General features: G+C 45.5%; 1 protein-coding gene across 1 annotated transcript in view; it reads right to left on the bottom strand.

Moving 5' to 3' along the window:
• Positions 1-20,410, bottom strand: part of LOC145359161 (myosin light chain kinase, smooth muscle-like) — a 77,826-nt gene that overhangs the window by 21,257 nt on the left and 36,159 nt on the right. Inside the window, exons 5-11 of the mRNA XM_080213590.1 lie at positions 13,755-13,793; positions 12,717-12,844; positions 11,216-11,369; positions 9,464-9,766; positions 7,706-7,802; positions 2,841-3,044; positions 76-293 (exon numbers count right to left, since the gene is read on the bottom strand). Of these exons, the coding sequence (XP_080069716.1) occupies positions 76-293; positions 2,841-3,044; positions 7,706-7,802; positions 9,464-9,766; positions 11,216-11,369; positions 12,717-12,844; positions 13,755-13,793 (1,143 nt within the window). The remainder of the gene's footprint in view (positions 1-75; positions 294-2,840; positions 3,045-7,705; positions 7,803-9,463; positions 9,767-11,215; positions 11,370-12,716; positions 12,845-13,754; positions 13,794-20,410) is intronic.

Below are 20,410 nucleotides of genomic sequence, written 5' to 3'. Positions count from 1 at the left end.
CCTAAAGAGCCAGCGACCTCAGTGGGAGAAATCAAGTACCAAACGGTTTTAAGAAAAAGCTCTTGCTTTACTCACCCAGTTTCCGGGCTAATCCAAAGTCAATGATTTTAATGCGTGTGCTATTCCTGTTGATGCACACGATATTCTCTGGCTTGAGGTCCAGGTGCACAATGTTCTGCTGATGCATGAACTGCAGCCCTGCCAGGATCTGGTGGACATACAGGACACAGGTCGCCTCCGTAAGCTCAAAATCCTCATCCACAATACGTTCAAAGAGCTCGCCTCCTGAGACACTGCACAAAATCACAGTCAGGTCAGCGCAAAGCAGCCATAAAAATATACAACGTGCTGCCCAAAAGAGCAAAAATATCCACATCCTAACAACATGCTTCACTGGCAGGAGATCTCAGCAACCCAATAGTTTCTTTGAGATTGAACTTTCCTTTCAGAATTGTATCTAGCAAATTACAGCCGTTAGCACTGTTGCCTCACAGCACCAGGAACCCGGGTTCGATTCCTGTCTCGGGTAGCTGTCTGCGTGGAGTTTGCACGTTCTCCCAGTGTCTGCGTGAGTTTCCTCCGGGTGCTCCGGTTTCCTCCCACAGACAAAAGATGTGCGGGTTAGGTGGATTGGCCGTGCTAAAATTGCCCCTTGTCAGGGAGATTAGCAGGGAAAATACATGGAGTCACAGGGATAAGGCCTGGCTGTGATTGTTGTCAGTGCAGGCTCAATGGGCCGAATGGCTTCCTTCTGTAGGAATTCTAATAGAATCCATTTAAACTTGGTAGCAGTGTACAAACAGGATCTAACCCTTCCAGCTTTCTCTACAGTCTCATAGCATTGGTCACAAATCAAAGTACCTCCTCTGCTCTTCATTTTTAAACTGGTGTCCCTGCAATGGTATACACGTGTGCAGAATTCCTGTGACCTAAATGGCACAGTGGTTAGTACCGCTGCCTAGGGACCCAGGTTCAATTCCGGCCTCGGATTACTGTCTGTGGGGAGTTTGCACATTCTCCCTGTGCCTGCGTGGGCTTCCAGTTTCAATCAGGTTGATTGGCCATGCTAAATTGCCCCTTAGCGTCAGGGAAATTAGCAGGTTAAATGCACGGGGATAGGGCCTGGATGGAATTGTTGGCAGTGCAGGCTTGGCGGGCCGAATGGCCTCTCTCTGCACTGTAGGGATTCAAATGATGATTCTAACTACATCACACTGAATTTATCCACATCGAAGAACGTCCAGTCTCATTGCCCTAATCATGCAATTTACATAATATATTTAGCATCCTATACCCTGCACACATCTCAGTGCCAATATCAAATCGAAGAACTTTAATCCAAGTATCTTAATCTAAATCACTGTTAAAGATGGAGCACAGCAATATTCTAACACTAACCAAAAGAAAAAAATGCTGAAATCTCTCAGCAGTAAGGAGAGAAAAGGGCTGACCTTTCGAGTCCTTTGACAAAAGATTTTCCAGCATTTCCTCTTTTGGTTTCAGGTTCCAGCATCTGCAGTAATTTGCTTTTATCCAATATTCTAACACCAGTCCCTCTGAAACTCTGGGTGGGATTTTACAGCCTTGCTCGCCTTGAAACCATAAAATCCTGCCCGAGGTACCTTCCCACATTCCGTCCCTCGCCAGCTCCGATCCCTGTGACGGACGGGACAGTAAAATTCCGGCCACCATCAGCCAAACTTTTCACCTCAAGGATAGTGAAGTGTGGATGCTCAGTCCATTCAAAATCTTAAGGGCAAGTTTGATGGGTTTTTTTTTATTAGCAAGAGTATCAAGGAGTGGGGAACAAATGTGGAATTAAATACAGCAGAGGTACAGACCAGCTATGATCCAACGGGAAGGTGGAGCAGGCCCGCGAGGCTGAATGGATTGACTCTTGGTCATATGTTCCAGAGCTATTGCCACATTAAACTATCCTTCGTGTGGATAAAAGCAACCAATTTCTAACCCAGGTTACAACTTGGCCAGAGAGGTTTCTATTGAAATAAGGATTATTGCAGCCAAGCTGCTTCTTAGGGATATTTTACTGCAGTCACATCGAGCATTGGTGAGGACACATCTGGGATACCATGTGCAGTTTTGGTGTCCTTATCTGAGGAAGGATGTTCTTGCCAATAGAGGGAGTACAGCAAAGGTTTATCAGGCTGATTCCTGGGATGGCAGGTCTGTCATATAGCTCTTGGGGCTCAAGGAATATTTAAGGGTGTTTGCGATTTTTATGGGGCATCTTGACAAATAGAACACAGAAGATAGAACCCTACAGTGCAGAAAGAGGCCCTTCGGCCCATCGAGTCTGCACCGAACATAATCCCACCCAGGCCCTATCCCCATATCCCTACATACTTACCCACTAATCCCTCTAACCTACGCACCTCTGGACACTAAGGGGCAATTTCTTAGCATGGCCAATCAACCTAACCCGCGCATCTTTGTTCTGTGGGAGGAAACCAGAGCACCCGGAGAAAACTCACGCAGACACGAGGAGAATGTGCAATCTTCACACAGACAGTGACCTGAGTCAGGAAATACATGAATAGGATGGGAATAGAGGTGATATGGTCCCCAGAAGGGTAGGGGGCTTTAGTTCAGCTGGGCAGTGCAGGCTTGGAGGGGCGAAGGGTCTGTTCCTGTGCTGTAATTTTCTTTATTCTTTGATATGGGGGAGGGCAGGATCAGAATACTGAATTTGATGATCAGCTATGATCAAAATGAATGGTGGAGCAGGCTCGAATAGCCTACTCCTGTTTGTAGTTTCTTTGGGTATGGTAGGAAGCCTCTCTCCCACTTCCCTCAAACCCTCTGCATGACACCATACTTACTATTCCATCACCATGACGATCTCACTCCGACTTTCAAAAGCGTCTACGCACTGAACGAGCTTTGGGTGGTGCAGGCAGTTCATGATCTCAATCTCATCTCGCGCACTCTTCTTGTCTTTACTCGATCGGGCTTTGTAAAACTTGCCTGCTCGAATCTTTCCGCTGGATTTGTGCAACAGTTTGTAAACTCGACCGAACGTCCCTCTGGAAACAATCGAGAAGGCTTGGTTAGAGTCCAGTTAAACTAAATGAGTCGCAGTGTTTCGCGGTCGGTCTGAACTCAAATTCAATAACATGTCTTGCTATGCAGACCTTGGATATTGTCTATTCCAATGTGTTCAGGTCAACAACAGTGGGTGTAGATATTTGTGACATGCCATTTTTGCCAATTACAGAGCAGCCATTGGTCACATGGATCAACCAACACTGTGTGCTGTGCCCCTAGCTATTATTAAACAGGTTCTGCATGTTCCCTTCCTCCCACTTGCTTCCCTGTTATTTACCAGGAATTGGACTGCCCAGTCCAGTTTTCCAGATTAAAAAAGCAATCTGTCATGGATGGCGAGTGATGTGGGATAATTTCTCCCCTTGGCTGATAACAAGGTGTGTTTTAGTGACAGGGTGTATTCAACCCGAGTGCTGTGACTTCAAAGAATGGACATGCACAGGCTCTCTTGGAACTTTATCAAGGATAAATGGTTATTTCTCAAACCAACCCCCAAAATATGATCACAATACTCTTCTGATTCACTACATATGCACACACATACACACATGTGCACAAACACCCATAAAAATGATTTCTAAAGATGTAACAGGCACTTAGATTAAGAAAGTAAGGAAGAAACAGGTCTCAAGATGATGGTTAAAATGCTCCAGGCTTGAAGGATTCTCTCGTGGTTCACTGAAGACCGTGGACGATGGGAAGTTTCTGGCTGTTCCTGGTGGAATTGTGACAAGCAGTTGTAGGTAATACAGATAAGCCCCTCCTAGCCCATGGAGAAATGCTACGGAGATGCCGGTGTTGGACAGGGGTGGGCACAGTAAGAAGTCTCACAACACCAGGTTAAAGTCCAACAGGTGATTCCAAATAAACCTGTTGGACTTTAACCTGGTGTTGTGAGACATCTTACTATGGTGAAATGGTTAAAGCAGGGTCCGTACCTTGTCTTGGCTAAGAGATGGCTTCCCCCTAGCGGTCATTAGTCAGACTTGTAGATTATTGAAGGCATTCCAGTCAATCATGTGACGACAGTTTCACTTTGCATGTAATGGGAGATTGTTTGAGACCCCATCGCCATCCCAGCTACAATTATCCTCCAGAATAACTATTTAAAATTCCATCTTCACAGACCCAACAAGTCACCCAGTCATCGCCATTTTAAACTCCTTCCATTGAAACGGAGAGAGGCTGGTCAGTCAGCACCCGGGAAGGACATTTACATTTAAAAGATTCAGATTTCAGGCATGTTTGTTACTGTCTGTATCAAAACTACATAAAATGTCACCCGATTCTCTGGACTCCATTTGTGAAGTTTTTTTATTCAATCACGAGACGTCGCTGGCTGACCAGAATTTATTGCCCATCCTTAGTTGCCCTTGAGTGGTGAGCTGCCTTCTTAAAACACTGCAATCCACATGCTATGGGTTGACCCACAACACCATTAGGGAGGGAATTCCAGGATTTTGACCCAGGGACTGCGATGGAGCAGCGATACATTTCCAAGCCAGGAAGGTGAGTGCCTTGGAGGGGAACTTGCAAGTGGTGGTGTTCCCACATATCTGTTTCCCTTGTCTTTCTAGACTGAAGTGGTCATGGGTTTGGAAGGTGCTGTCTGAGGATCCTTGGTGAATTTCTGCAGCGCATCTTTAGATGGTACACACTGCTGTACTGAGTGTCGGTGGTGGAGGAAGTGGATGTGGTGTCAATCAAGCAGGCTGGTTAGTATCAAGCTTCTCGAGTGTTGTTGGAACTGCACCCATCCAGTCAAGTGGAGAGTATTCCATCACGCTCCTGATTTGTGCCTTGCAGACGGTGGACAGACTTTGGGGAGTCAGGAGGTGAGTTACATGCTGGAGTATTCCTCTGATCTGTTCACACAGTTACTGTGTTTATGTGGTAAGTCCAGTAGAGCTTCTGGTCAGTGGTAAGGAGGTCGTCAATATTCCATGTTGCTTTTTTGACAAAGTGTCACCTCCCAATAACTTTGCAGACATAAAGGTAATAAATCCAAAATGGCAGATAGAATCATACCGTGCAGAGAGAGGCCTTTCGGTCCATCGAGTTTGCACCAACATGTGAGAAACACCTGGGTTCAGACCTAATCCTATTTCCCAGAACTTGGCCCATAGTTTTGGTGGTGAATGGAAATGGTTAACCCTTGTAATGAAAGTGAGGCAGCCTTCCACCATATAGAATGATAGAATTAACTATTGTGGTATAGATTGTGTTAAGCATCACCTGGTGTGAGGTCAATTCCCATGCCAAAAGGCCAACTCCACACGGCACCAAGAGGGTAGGATGGCAAGTTACATGATTCACTGGTCTCTGTTTTCCCTCCTCAGCCGGTTGGGTTTTATGTTTCTGCTCAACGCTTCCAATGTCCTTCCAAACAGTCAATTCCAGAGGTTATCAGCAGCTGCCAGTATCTACGTCCACCATATCTCACTTACAATTGTCCTAGTGGTGGAGGCGTGGATGCACATGAGGTCATGATCTATGGTCCGTTCACTGTATAAAGTTCTTTGGATATACGATCGTCATCCATCCAACGGACATGGTCAAGAGAGTGTGGACGTCGCTGCTTTGCAAGGAATATATGCTGACAGAATTGTCAAGCTCCAGGACCTCTGAGTTGGTGACCTGGCCAAGAGATACGAAGGAGACGGAGGCACCGAAGGTGAAACCCATTCGGTCTTTTCTCCTGCCTAGCCAGGAGCATACTGAGGATGTAGACTTGGTAGACTCACAGTTCGGCGGTTCACTGTCAGGTTGCTGGCGTTCCACACTCTCTGACTCAGCTTGGACAGAACAACTGCAGCTTTTGTGATGCACAAGTTGATTTCAGCATCAAATGACAGATTGCTGGTGATTGTGGAGCCTAGGGATGTGAGGCTACTAACAATCTCCAGTATCACAATGTCAATGCTGATTGCTGGACCATGGCATTTGACGACATCATTTTGCATTTCCTCTTCACACACATGGACTCTCTCACATGGCGGTTCAGTGGTGCCACTATAGAGTCAGACTTTGTGGATTGAATCCCACTCCAGAGATTTCAGCACAGAACCGAAGCTGGAATTTCAGAGCAGCACTAAAGGAATGCTGCACTATTGGAGATATTAAGCGGAGACTCCGTTTGCCCTTTCAGATGGATATCAAAGATCCTGTGTCACAACTCTGAAGAAGAGTGAGGATCTTTCCTGAGTGTCCTGGGCAGCATTTATCCATCAACGAATATTAAAGCCAATTATCTGGTCATCATTGTTTTGCTGCTTGTGGGATCTTGCTGTGCACATACTGGCTTCCCAATATTACAACACTTCAAAAATATACTTCATTGGTTGGAAAGTCCTTTGGGACTTTCCTTGATTGTGAGAGGTGCTATATCAATGCAAGTTAATGCTCTCTTCCAATAGGTTGATGTGAGAGGAGCCAGGAATAAGGGACACCATTTGAAAAGAAGGGGTGTCCTTTAAGACAGAAATCAGGAGAAATTTTTCTCTGACAGTCCTCAGTCTGTGGAATTCTCTTCCTCAGAACAGCAGAGGCAGGGTCATAGAATGTTCTCAAGACTGAGTTGGATTATTGATTGACAAGGAGTCAAATGCATGGGGATAGAGCCTGGGTGGGATTATGCTCAATTGAGAACTCGATGGGCTGAATGGCCTCCTTCTGCACTGTAAGGGTTCTATGATTTTATGATAGACAGCGCTCCCTCTCTCTCTCCACTTTGTCCCCATCAGCCTCAGCACAGTACTTAACGCTGCTGCCTCGCAGCGCCAGGGTTTGATTCCCAGCTTGGGTCACCGTCTGTGCAGAGTCTGCATGTTCTCCGCGTGTCTGCGTGGGCTTCCGTACAGGTGCTCAGGTTTGCTCCCACAGTCTGAAAGACATGCTGTTTAGCTGCATTGGCCATGCTAAATTCTCCCTCAGTGTACCCGAGCAGGCGCCAGTGTGTCGCAACTAGGGATTTTCACAGTAATTTCACTGCAGTGTTAATATAAGCCTACTTGTGATACTAATAAATGAACTTCCCCTTTATCAGTCTATTTCTCCATCTCGCTCCCTGTCTGTATCCCTTGTGGGTGCCTCTTTCCCCCAACCTTCCCCCATCTTCTCATTTGCCGCAGAGTTCTTTTGCACAGACCCAAATGTTCCCAGGGTGTTGTTTGGTTATTTTAAACCCTGGCATTTAAGTAAAGTGCAGCAAAAAGTAAGCACTCCCCATTACACTCACGACAATGGAAAAGGTGGAAATCGTGAAGAAACTAAGTATGTTTGCTTCAGTGAAAGATGTGTGTGTGTGTGGTTTGAGTGTCTCAACAGTTTACGACATTTAGAAGCAGTGTGGAAATACGAGAGATACAGAACGTCTATAAATAAAACAATGTTTTCTTACTGCTTTATATTCTCAATGTTTACGTTTCAGGTAAATGTTTGTACCTAGCGTTTTTCAGTTCATACAACTGTGGTGAAGTATTCCGATGAAAATTCCAAAATCCAACGTCTTGGTCCCAAGCATTCCGGACACACGGGTTTATGATGTATAAGGAGTTCAGCATTAAAACATCACCAAATCTTAGTGCCACATTAAAAACAAAAGGCATTTTATGCACGTATTGAAGGTGTTGACACTTACACACCAAGACACTCTTGCTGTACGTACAGATCGGTCAATTTCTGAGATGTGTTTATTGTCACACAATAGCCCGACTCCTCCTCCTCATCTTCTTTCTCTTCAGAAAGAAAATACATAACCAGATTTAAAAAAACAGTAAGATGGCAACTCCTAACAGACCTTCTGTCTCAGACTCAATGGGAATTTTCCCATGGTTGGTGGGACACAGACCATGCAAAGGTCCATTGATCTTGGGCGGGATTTTCCGGTCCTGGGTGAGCGCAGTTGGAAAATCCCGCCCAGTGTTTACCTCAGAAAAGTGCTATACGGTCACCATCTCGGAAACCAAATGAGTTTTTAATGACAATCTCATGAAGAGTAGCTTTTCAATTCCAGATTTTGTTTAATTAATTGAATTTGAAGAGACCATTGTGGGATTTGAACCTATGGACCCAGAGCATTAGTCTGGGGTCTTTGGAATACTAGTCCAATGACATCACAATTACCCTACCGTCCCCACCCTGCAAACAACAAGAGCAACCAGCCGTAGCCTCAAGCATGCCTCCCCTTTTGACCTGCTGTAATAGAAACCTTTGGAAATGGTGGAGAGAGTGATAAACAGTTCTATCTTTCTAAGAGTTACCTCATACTTCTATTTCCACAGTGCAGGCCATGCCAGCATTTTAACTTATTCCTGCACCTTGCCTTTTCTCTCACCTTTCCACCTGCACTCTTGGCAAAGATTTGAAATGCTTTGTGAATTTTCCCTCAGAATTTTTGACCCCCTATTCCGTTGCGTCGCTTGGATTATTCAGAATTCTCCATGTCATCGACCAGCAACTTTCCACTCCCACCATTTTGCTAACCCAGCCATTCACACCTACACGCAGCTCTGATCTGAGAAAGTTGTGTGTTATTGACACATTTCCATCCCGGTGGGGTGTGTGCATCCCTGTTCTTCTCTATTTTGAGTAGGAGATGGATCAGTGCCTGCAAAATCAGTCCAGAATGTTACCATTATCCCTTGTGAACTCCCACAAGATTGACCAAGATTCTATACGGTCCATGGCATCAGTGCCCAGCAGAAGATAGACTGAGAGAAAAGCAAGATACCCCTTGGTCTAAAGTGCACTGGAGCACTAATAATTATTAGGTAGCTTTTTTTCTCATAAGGCCCATTATTGCTAATAAACCTATGATGTCCTATTGGAATCATAGGATCCTACAGTGCAGAAGGAGGCCATCTGGCCTATCAAGACAGTACTGACGACAATCCCATCCAGGCCCTATTCCTGTAATCCCCACATATTTACCCTGCTAAACCCCCTGATACTAGGGTCAATTTAGCATGGCCAATCCACCTAACCTGGCATATCTTTGGAGGGAACCCGAGCATCCGGACAAAACCCATGCAAACAAGGGGAGGAATGTTCAAACTCCACACAGACAATGACCCGAGGCCGGAAGTGAATCCGGGTCCCTGGTGCTGTGAGGCAGCAGTGCTAACCCACTGTGCAGCATCGGTCATGCCCAAACAGTTGTAACAGTTGACAGTGGTCTCTGTGGTTGAGTGTGGGATGAATTGGAAAAAGTAACAAAGCGGACACAATTACCACAACTCAACTCCATTCTTAATCCCACACACTTGGAAAATGTTTGCGAATTAGGGTAACCTTTTTCTAACAGCCCAGACTTTCAGATCGTGTGAATGTCTGCCTGTGCATGCTTAACATATCAATCACACCAGAACAAAATAAATCACAGGATTCAAATTCTTACCTTCTACATCGGTCAGGTTAACAGGTTTGGATTCTTCGCCCACATCACTAACGCCGTACATGTTCACTGCGTATATACGGAAACTGTATTCTCCATCTGGCTTCAGGCAGTCCACGTGATATGAGGTGTTACTGCAGGAATCCGTCAGTGTTTTCCACTCGGAATCTCCGGACTGCTTTATCTCAATGATGTAGGACTTGATAGCGCTCCCGCCATCGTAACACGGACCCGACCAGGACAGGGTGAGGGAATTCCTGCCCAACTCCGAGATATAAGGTCTTCCAGCTGGAGGCTCAGGCCTGTCTGAAGTAAGTGGTAAACTGGGATTTAATGTGAATTCCCATTTGTCATGCAAACTATTCCACTGTGCGTTCAGTTATCTATCATTCATTCATTTCTGGAATGATGCTCAGTGTTATGTTATTATAGAATCCCTACAGTGCAGAAAGAGGCCATTCAGCCCATTAAGTCTGTATAGACAACAATCCCACCCAGGCCCTATTCCCATGACCCACATATTTACCCTGTTAGTCCTCCTTGGCACTAATGGACAATTTAGTATGGCCAATCAACCTAATCTGTGTGGACTAACCAGACTGGGAGGTTAGTTACTTTAGGGGCATTGGCTATGATAAATTGCCCCTCAGTGTCCCGGGGTGTGAATGTCAGAGGGATTATAGTGTAAATATGTGGGGTTTCGGGGATACGGCCGTGTAGGATTGTTGCCAGCGCAGACTCGAGGGGCCAAATGGCTTCCTCCTGCACTGTAGGGATTTTGTGATTGTATGAAACCAGAGCACTTGGAGGAAACCCACTCAGACACAGGGAGAATGTGCAAACTGCACACAGACAGACAGTCACCCAAGGCCGGAAATGAACCCAGATTCCTGGCGCTGTGAGGTAGCAGTGCTAACCATTGTGCCACAATGTCGCCCTAGAAATTGTATTGCATGTGGGTATCGCTGGCTAGGCCAGCATTTATTGCCCTTGAACTGAGTGCTTTGCTAGGCCATTTCAGAGTCATACGTAGGCCAGACCAGGTAAGGAATTCCTTCCCTAAAGGGCATTAGTGAACCAGATGGGTTTTTACGCAGATTATTTCATGGTCATCATTAGCCTTTTAATTGAATTCAAATTTCACCATCTGCCATGGTGGGATTTGAACCCTGGTCTCCAGAGCATTTACCCCGGGTCTCTGGATTTCTGGTCCATCGACAATACTACTACACCACCAATCTACATGTCTCTATAAGCAGCACTTACGCTATGTTTAAATAGAAAAACATATTCTTGGACAGCACGGTGGCACAGTGGTTAGCACTGCTGCCTCACATCGCCGGGGACCCGGATCAATTCCCGGCTTGGGTCACCGTCTGTGCAGAGTTTGAACATTCTCCCGTGTCTGCGTGGGTTTCCTCCGCATGCTCCAGTTTCCTCCCACAGTCCAAAGAGGTTGGTTGGCCATGCTAAATTGAACGTAGTGTCAGGGAGATTAGCAGAGTAAATATGTGGAATTACAGGGATAGGATGTCATTAGTGCAGACTAGATGGGCTGAATGGCCTCGTTCTGTACGTAGAGATTCTATGAATCTATGAACAAAATGCAGGCAGCTTCTGAAATGTTTGAGAATTCAGTAGTTCAAATTGTTTGCAGCTCTTCCTTTTCAGGAAAAGCTGCGAATAATATGTTGAGACAGCTGTTCTGTCTCAACATATTATTTTCTCCAGCAGGATATTTGGCACTCTACTTACCTACAACAGCCAGACTGATCTGATGTTGCACGTTCCCATTGCGGTCTTTCACCACCAGTGTATAATGGCCGGCGTCATCCATTCGCACATCCTTTATCACCAGTTTGGTCCCAGTGTCCGTTGTGTCCACAGAAGTTCGAGAGCTATTCAAGATCTGAAGCAAATGGATAGGAGGAGAATTTAGAATCTCTACTGTGCAGCGGCCATTGAGTCTCCGACAGAGCATGTTACTCAGGCTCATACTTCCCCATTCCCCCAACCCTAGCCCCTAACGCCACGTGTTTACCTGCTAATCAACACATCTTGGGACACTAAGGGAGAATTTAGCAAGGCCAATGGCCAATCCACCCTACTTGCATATCTTTGAACAGGTGAACAGCCCAGATAAAAAGCTAAATAACAGATCAATGTTAACACCACCCACAATAGTCATTAAAATTCAGGGGTTGTGTAAAAGTACGGTGAAAAATCGTGGAGCATTTTGGATTCTGTGCTGCTTCACGATGCCACACATGAGACTGAGTTCCAGAGATAAATTTTTATTGGAACTCTCACTCCCTGGCCTCAATCCAAATCTACCTACCATCCAAACTCATACAGATCTTTAATCGATGCAGAAGGAAGGCTGTCTGAATCAAGTTAGCAATTAGATTATTCCATGCTTCATGATCGTAGAAGGAGGAATCAAGTGGGAGTTAAGCTCTTGGGGAAAGAATAATATCAGACAGCGTAAGGAGTGTGACACAGAAGGACCAGCTGCTTTCACGTTAGGGGAAGAAGGAAGTTTAAGAAAGCACCGACATGTTCATAGCAAAGGTAGAGGCAGTAAAGTTTGAGAGAAAGAATGAGAGTGTGCAGGAGGGCCACAGGGAGCAGGGCGAGAACCAGGGGGTGCCAGGCAAGGGCCACGGGGAGCAGGGTGAGAACTAGGGGGTGCCAGGCGACAGCTACGGGGAGCAGGGCGAGAACCAGGGGGTGCCAGGCGAGGGCCACGGGGAGCAGGGTGAGAACTAGGGGGTGCCAGGCGACAGCTACGGGGAGCAGGGCGAGAACTGAAGGATGCCAGGCGAGCGCCACAGGGAACAGGGTGAGAGCCGGGGGGATGGCAAATGAGGACCACAGGGAGCAGGGTGAGAGCCGGGGGGATGGCAAATGAGGACCACAGGGAGCAGGGGGACTGCTAGGCAAGGACCACAGGGAGAGCAAAAAGCATTGAAGATGTTAGAGACGAGAGTGAAAAACACAAAAAGGTATCAAAAACTTGAAATCAATTGTTAATCTTTGCAGATGTAGGAGCAATGATCCAATCTGGGGCAGAATTGAGTCAAGAGTAATTGCACAGATGAGAAGCTTTTAGCATCAATTAAATATATGGAGTGACTCCACATTCTACATGGTCCAAGGAAGGAGCAGGTTTTAGCAGCCAGTGGCACTCCTTTGCCTCTGGGTTTTCTAATGTAACTGCCAGAGCTGATCTAACTGAGGGATTAGTCTTGGGTACCTGGTCTTTCTGTTTCAGCCATGTTGCAGCAATGGGCGGAGCTCCTACAATCCCAACATACAGCTCTGCTTGTTGTCCTGCCTTAACCACCAAGTGTGTCTGGGGATCCACTAACTGAGGAGGTGCCACTGCAATGCAAGAACAAACAAAGGTCGAACTCCTTCAATCCGTTTCATGTACCCCCCCCTTTACAAAGAAAGGCAACACTTGTTCACGAAATAAGTTTAGTTAATGGAATTTGAAAATTGATTGTCCTCAGAGAGAGGTGCGGAGAGTAGAATTACATCCACGTGTACACTGTCTTGTGAATGGAGGTTAAATCCAGAAATTCCTTCACGCAAGGTGAAGCTTCAACTGGGATTTCCAAATTTCTGTCAAGCCGTATATTGGGATCTAACCTCATCTCAGTGGAGGTGTTGATAACGTGAGATTAAATGAGAGAAACCTTGTGTGGATAACTGTGCAGAGTTTGCACATTCTCCCTGTATCTGTGTGGGTTTCCTCCAGAGGAAACTGAAGTAGGAATAGAATTAGAGAATCCCTACAGTGCAAGAGGGGGCCATTCAGCCCATCAAACCTGCATCAACAACCCCATGTATTTATCCAGTGGGGGAGGTTTACTCAGGTTCTGATAGGGGCCTCTATAAAGATGGCGTCTCGACTTCTGTGCAGTCAGGATTTTGCTGGTGTGTTGAGGCAACGTCCCACATGACAGCGTGAGACACACCCCCTTGATTTGCTTTGGCAAAGTGTCATAAGATTTGGGGAGAAACATGCCAGTTTTCTCACTGGAGACAACACCCTGCCATTTTTTGTTAAGATTTAGTTTGAGAAATCCAGTTCCTATGAATTTCATGCAATGTTACATGTTGAGCTCATTCCTTCTGCTGTGGCACAGTCTGAGCTCATTGCTAAGCTCACTGCGCAAGTGCAAGGTCTCCCCCCGCTCCCCGCAGCTCGAGAATCCACAGTTCGTACTGTGTCCCTGTCTTTAAATAGGCAGTCACAATTCTTCGACATGAAGACAAAAAAAGTCACCTGGTTTCGAAGACATCTTCTTCTTCGAAGGGGAGGAATCTGAGAGAAGGATAAAAGAGAAAAGTATAAAGAACAATGATCTGGATGGAGGAGACAGCAAATGCAATATTTAATAACGCATACATTCAATGATCATAAATACATTCTGAATTAAAATGCTGGAAGTACACAGCAGGTCTGGAGTGAGAAACAGGGTTAACATTTCAGGTTGTGACATTTTATCAGCAATATTTTGCTTTTGGATAAACACATTCTGAATGTTTAGCCACACATGCCACGGAAACCTACAATCCCCCATAATCACAGTGTCTAATTACCTCCTAAAATAACTCCAGGATTTTTTAAACTTCCTATCTTATATCTCGTACAATCATTGAATCCCCACAGTGCAGAAGGAGGCCATTCAGCCCATCAAGCGTGCACTGACAACAATCCCATCCAAGCCCTATCCCTGTAACCCGAGCTATTACACTAATAATCCCAAAGGGGCAATTTAGCATAGCCAATCAAACAAACCCGCCCATCTTTGGAGTATAGGAGGAAACCAGAGCAACCGGAGGAAACCCTTGCAGACACGTGGAGAATGTGCAAACTCCCCACAGACAGCGACCTGAGGCCAGAATTGAACTGGGATCCCTGGTGCTGTGAGACAGCAGTGTTAACCACTGTGCCAGCCAATGCAGATCCTTCTTTTCCCCTTCTCAACACTAAAGTATTCAAAATCATTCATTTTTCTCCTTATAATTCAGTCCTTTGACATTAGCCTCTGGGTCTTGCCTCCACCATTTTGAGGGTTTGCATGTTCCTCTTGCGCCTGGGTAAAGGGGACTCAATAACACGTTCAAACCCAGCCTGAGCAATAAACAGCCTCAGAGTAATCTACTTATTCAGAAATGTGGTTCACCATTCTTTGTGATCAGCCAATCCTACTCCAAAATAACCGATGTGGAGATGCTAGCATTGGACTGGGGTAGACACAGTAAATAGTCTCACAAAACCAGGTTAAAGCCCAACAGGTTTACTTGGTAGCACAAGCTTTTGGAGCATTGCCCCTTTATCAGGTGAGTGAAGAGTTCAGTTCACAAACAGGGCGTATATAGACACAAACTCAATTACTAGATAATGCTTGGAATGCGAGTCTTTACAGGTAATCAAATCTTTACAGATGCAGACAATGTGAATGGAGAGAGGGTTAAGCACAGGTTAAAGAGGTGTGAATTGTCTCCAGCCAGGACAGTTAGTGAGATTTTGCAAGCCCAGGCAAGTCATGGGGGTTACAGATAGTGTGACATGAACCCAAGATCCCAGTTGAGGCCGTCCTCATGTGTGGGGAACTTGGCTATCAGTTTCTGTTCAACGGTTTTGCATTGTCGTGTGTCGTGAAGGCCGCCTTGGGGAACGCTTACCCAATAATAACTGGACAACGTCAGTCCTGGGTCTCTTTCAGCTTTTGCCTGCTGGCTGGTACAGCACATCCCATGGTAATAATGATACAGCGTAACAATTCTTTTCACCTCCATTGAATTTGTAGACCCTTCAATCGTTCCTTGGTTGCTTCCAACCAACATGCCACCAATCCAGTTCAATACCATCTGTGAATCTGGCAACTTCCACTGTTTCTAAATCTTGAACTTTTCTTTAGGCAGCAGTAGGGTGACCAGTATCGGTGCTCTGGATACGCCTGCCTTGGCGAGAACCAACTCACTCACAAGCCTTTTAAATTGTTGTAGAAACTCAAGGTGACTTGATGTGGCAAGTGACAAACTCAAGTATTTATGGAATGAAGAACAACTATACAGTTCCACGCTGAGCAACGCTCCAACTCCCACTGCAGCCTCCAGCCTCCGGGATGCAGCACCTCCACTCCCAATAGGCCCAAGTTTGTGCGCTCACGCTCCATTGGTTCTGGCCTGGTCACATGACCCCACGAAGGCTCACCCTTTAAAGAGGCCACGTTATCACAATTGTAATATTCCAAAAGTAACAAAACTGAGTGTTGTTGGTGGGGAGCAGAAGGAGGTCACTAAGCTCGAGGTAACTTTCAGAAAGCCACCCCAAAGTGAGGGTAATATATTGACAGAAGAATTTAAAGGATCTTTTCCTCCAAGTGGATCGCGCATATTTCAGGTTAAGAAACACTGGCACATGCGTATGTACACACACAATAGGTGACCGTAATTTTAAAAGATTCCTCACCGCAGCTGAACTAAAGGGCTTGATTGTTTATCAGTTAAAACTAACAAAATGTGGTTTCAAAAAAAATAAAAAATTACTTGAGGATCAAAGACAACCAGTTAAAAGGATCCAAAAGTTTCTGTTTAATTTATCCATAGCCGGCTCCATGCCCTCTTTGTGGAATGCCAGTCCGCAAGCATGGCTCTGACCTTCTATTGCTGGTCACTAGATTTCACCACCTTGTCCTCACGCTCACATCTCTGTCCCCAGCCTGCTGCAATGTTCCAGAGAAGCCCAACACAAGCTGGACAAACAGCTCCCTCATCTTCCCATGAAGCAACCTTCTGAACCCGACAAGGAGTTTGATTCTGATTTTGTTTTTGTTTTATTGCCGAGTGCCGATCTGCATCTTGTTTTCACATTTTTATTTGCTTCCCGACTGAGCTGTCCTTTATTCCACCAAAAACACTGACTCTGAACCAATACAATTAATGATCTCAGAACGAAATTCTGAAGGCTTCTCTAAGAACTGCTCATTGCCAGATTTACCTCATTCCTGAATTTGCCCCATTTGTTTAGCATCAAAATGTTTCACCAGCATTAGCAATGAATGATCTTAAAAGTCAAGGGGCTTTCAAGCAGGCAGTTACCTACCGGATCCAGCGTGTCTTACTCCTGTGTACTAACCGAACAATTATGTAGAGAGTTCAGCAAAGTTCAATAGCCAGCCCTTGGTCAATAACAATGTGAGAGAGCTCCCTGATGGCTCAATGATTGTATCTGATGAGGGCTGGGCCAAAGGCCTGTTTCTCAATTAATTCACTCATTGATGGTTAGCTGGCTGCCAATGCACTCATTGGTTTATAACAAGTAATGACCCTCCCTCTAACCTTCTCCTGGGAAAGTTAACTTGCACACCCTTAGCTTGCCTCATGCCCTCAGAACATCCCAAAACAAATTGAAATACTTCTAAAGTACAGTCACTGTTTTAAGGTAGGGTCTCACAAACAAGTAATGTGTTTGGGCAGGTGTTGTTTGAGGGATACATGTTTGCCAGGGTAGTGCTCCTCTTCGAATAATACCATGGGATTTATCACATCTGCTTGGAGGGGGAGATGCAATGTAATATTTCACCAAAATACAGCACCTCCTACAGCGTAGGAGGAGTTACTTCGGACTCCATATTGGGGAAGGGAAGAACTGAGCTCAGCAGGGGGTCGGCCAGGGGACCAGGAAAATCAGCAGCAGCAACCTCCCTGTGGACTGGCTGTCTCTGCACATACATGAAATAAACAGCTTGGACAAAAAGATGGATGTTTTACTGCATCAATCAATAGGACATAGTTGAATGTCCTTGCTAACAGCATCAAAACTGTAATAATGACATGATTAAGTGACCATCGTCTGAACAGACATTTCATCCATCTACCACTAAAGATTATGACATTACCAGTGGGCCTCAATTAAACAGCTACTGTCGCGTGCCCACTGCTCTGTATCATATGTAAATAATTTACCAGCGCGGTTAGAAATAATCTTTACTAGAAGTTGTAAATGCCCTAAAAAAATTAATAATTGAGCACGGCAGTCTGAAGAATTCTCCAGTTCTCTCCTTATCGATAAGAAGGCAATAAAGCATCCATCACTCGCAAACACTGTATCTGAATATCTTTATAACCTGGACAATATTTAATGGGGGAAGATTCTTTACTTCCCCCATATGTGCATGAACGTACATGGGGGTGGATGGTGGCATAGTGGTAATGTCACTGGACCTGGGAAAATGCTCTGGGGATATGGTTCAAGCTTGTGGAATTTAAATTTAATGAATATATCTGGAGTATGAAGGTAGTTTCAGTAATGAATCTAACAGGAATTGTCATAAAAGCCCATCTGGTTCACTCATGGCCTTTTGAAAATCTGCCGTCCTTATTTGGTCTGGCCTGCACGTGACTCCAGACCCACAGCGATATGGTTGGCTCTTAACGGCCCTCTGAAATGGCCTAGCAAACCATGCTGCTCCAGGGCAAACAGGGATGGGCAACAAATGATGCACACATCTCATATCTGGAGGGTTTTAGGTATGAGGAGAGGTTGGATAAACTCAGTTGGTTTTCGCTGGAAAGACGGAGGCTGAGGGGTGGCCTGATAGAGGCCGACAAAGTCAAGAGCGGGCACAGATAGGGTGGATAGTCAGAGGCTTTTCTCCAGGGTGGAAAAGTCAACTACAAGAGGGCACAGGTTCAAGATGAGGGGGGCGAAGTTTAGGGGATACCTGCAGGGAAAGTTTTTCACACAAAGGGTGGAGGAGGCCTGGAATGCACTGCCAGTGGAGGTGGTGGAAGCAGGAATGTTAGCAACATTCAAGGGGTGTCTTGATAGACACATGAACAAGAGGCGAACAGAAGGATAGAAACTATGCATGAGCAATAAGTAGTGGGTCTGAGTAAGGGTTAGGAATCAGCACAGGATTGGTGGCCCAAAGGAGCTATCTCTATGCTGTTACGTTCTTTGAATAAAAATAGCACAAGCAACTGGGGAGAAATAGATTTGGTGGAAAAGATTGGAAGGCGTTTTGAGCATCAAGACTTTTCAGATGTCTAACAAAGAGGCCCTCTCAGAGATACGTGCATTAGCTTTCCCATAGCTGAGCTGGGGCAGCATTAACATCCAACTTTACTGGCTCATCTGGTGCAAGGAAGAATTTCATATTAAGTAGAATTTCAGGAGATAATTTTAGTTCCCAAAAACATATCCCAAACATCTCAAACCTAACATTCACAGAGGCTATTTCCCAGGGCTGAAATGGTCGCTATGAGGGGACACAGGTTTAAGGTGCTGGGGGGCAGGTACAGAGGAGACGTCAGGGGTAAGTTTTTCCACTCAGAGGGTGGTGAGTGAGTGGAATCGGCTGCCGTTGGCGGTGGTGGTGGAGTCAAACTCGTTGGGGTCTTTTAAGAGACTTCTGGATGAGTACATGGGATTTAATGGGATTGAGGGTTATAGATAAGCCTCGTAGGTAGGGATATGATCAGCGCAACTTGTGGGCCAAAGGGCCTGTTTGTGTTGTAGTGTTCTATGTTCTATGTTCTATGACCCCACCTCCAATCCCAGCACATTTAAGTGTAATAGAGATGGAGGGGGGAGAGGGTGAGGTGAGGTGATGGGGCTGGTGACCGACTCACAGCAAGGACAACTCTTTCCTTGGCAGCAGCTCCAGGGAGTGAGGACTGCTCTGGGGAAGCACATACATTGCACTGCTTGTGGTTCAAGAGAAACAGACGTATTCTACTCTGGCTAGATTCAAGCTTACCTTTTCTGTGATTTGACCACACCATTGAACCAAAGACTCTCACCTCCAGCATCCGACTTTTCCCTCCCCCAACAAAGATCTAGACTCCCTCCTCCCCAACCTCCCACCCAGAATCCAGTTGGAATCCACACAAAAGAATGAGGCACATTGTGGAGCTTTAGTTCTAATATCCCAGCCCCAAAGCCTTCACTTACACTGTCTGCCCAAAGCAATAGCTGGGCCTTAACTCTAAGATTGGCTCACACCCACAACCCTGCCCTTTCCTTTTACAGTCTAACTTGCAACAATCCCATTAAGGGGAGGCGATGGCCTGGTGATATTATCACTGGACTATTAATCCAGAAACTCAGCTAATGTTCCGGAGGCCCGGGCTCGAATCTCACCACAGCAGATGGTGGAATTTGAATTCAATAAAAAAATCTGGAATTAAGGGTCAACTGATGACCGTGAAACCATTGTCAGAAAAACCCATCTGATTCACCAATGTCCTTTAGGGAAGGAAATCTTCCATCCTTACCTGGTCTGGCCTACATGTGACTCCAGAGCCACAGCAATGTGGTTGACTCTCAACTGCCCTCTGGCGACGAGGGATGGGCAGTAAATGCAGGCTAGCTGGCGATGCCCATGTCACATGAATAAAACCGCGCAGCTATCCAAAACTTCCTGCGCAGGCTAAACACAAATCGTCCCCATGGTTACCATGCACATCAGCCACGGAAAAAGGTCTATATTTTCCGTGCAGTTAAATGAATGGGTTAGGAACAACTAAAGTTAGAGAGAACATTGCTGACTTGCTGTGTATTTCCATCATTTTCCTTTTCTATTTGGAGCATTAAAAGTTGACTGAGAATTTGACGTCACAAATTTTCTCTGAAACTTACAACTGGAAGTCAAGAATTTTACTGGTTGCTGTCAGCGGTAACATCATAAAAAAAAACCTCAGAAAATATCCTTTGATCCCCCCAATGAAACCATGAACACATTCAAAATGAATATATTTATGATTTTACTTGGAACGAGCCAAGCAGAGGAAATGTACACCCTGTGTTTCACGTTCAAACATTCACAATCAACAAACAGAGCAGTGTTCTGGAAATAGATATCACGGGGATGTAAGTACAGTCAGTCAGTGTTTGGTAGTGCAAAATATTGTTTTCTCCAAAACTGA

This window comes from Carcharhinus amblyrhynchos, chromosome 27, assembly GCF_965287045.1.
Source record: "Carcharhinus amblyrhynchos chromosome 27, sCarAmb.v2.hapA, whole genome shotgun sequence".
NCBI classification, from domain to species: domain Eukaryota; kingdom Metazoa; phylum Chordata; class Chondrichthyes; order Carcharhiniformes; family Carcharhinidae; genus Carcharhinus; species Carcharhinus amblyrhynchos.
This window is presented reverse-complemented; position numbering and strand designations above follow the sequence as displayed.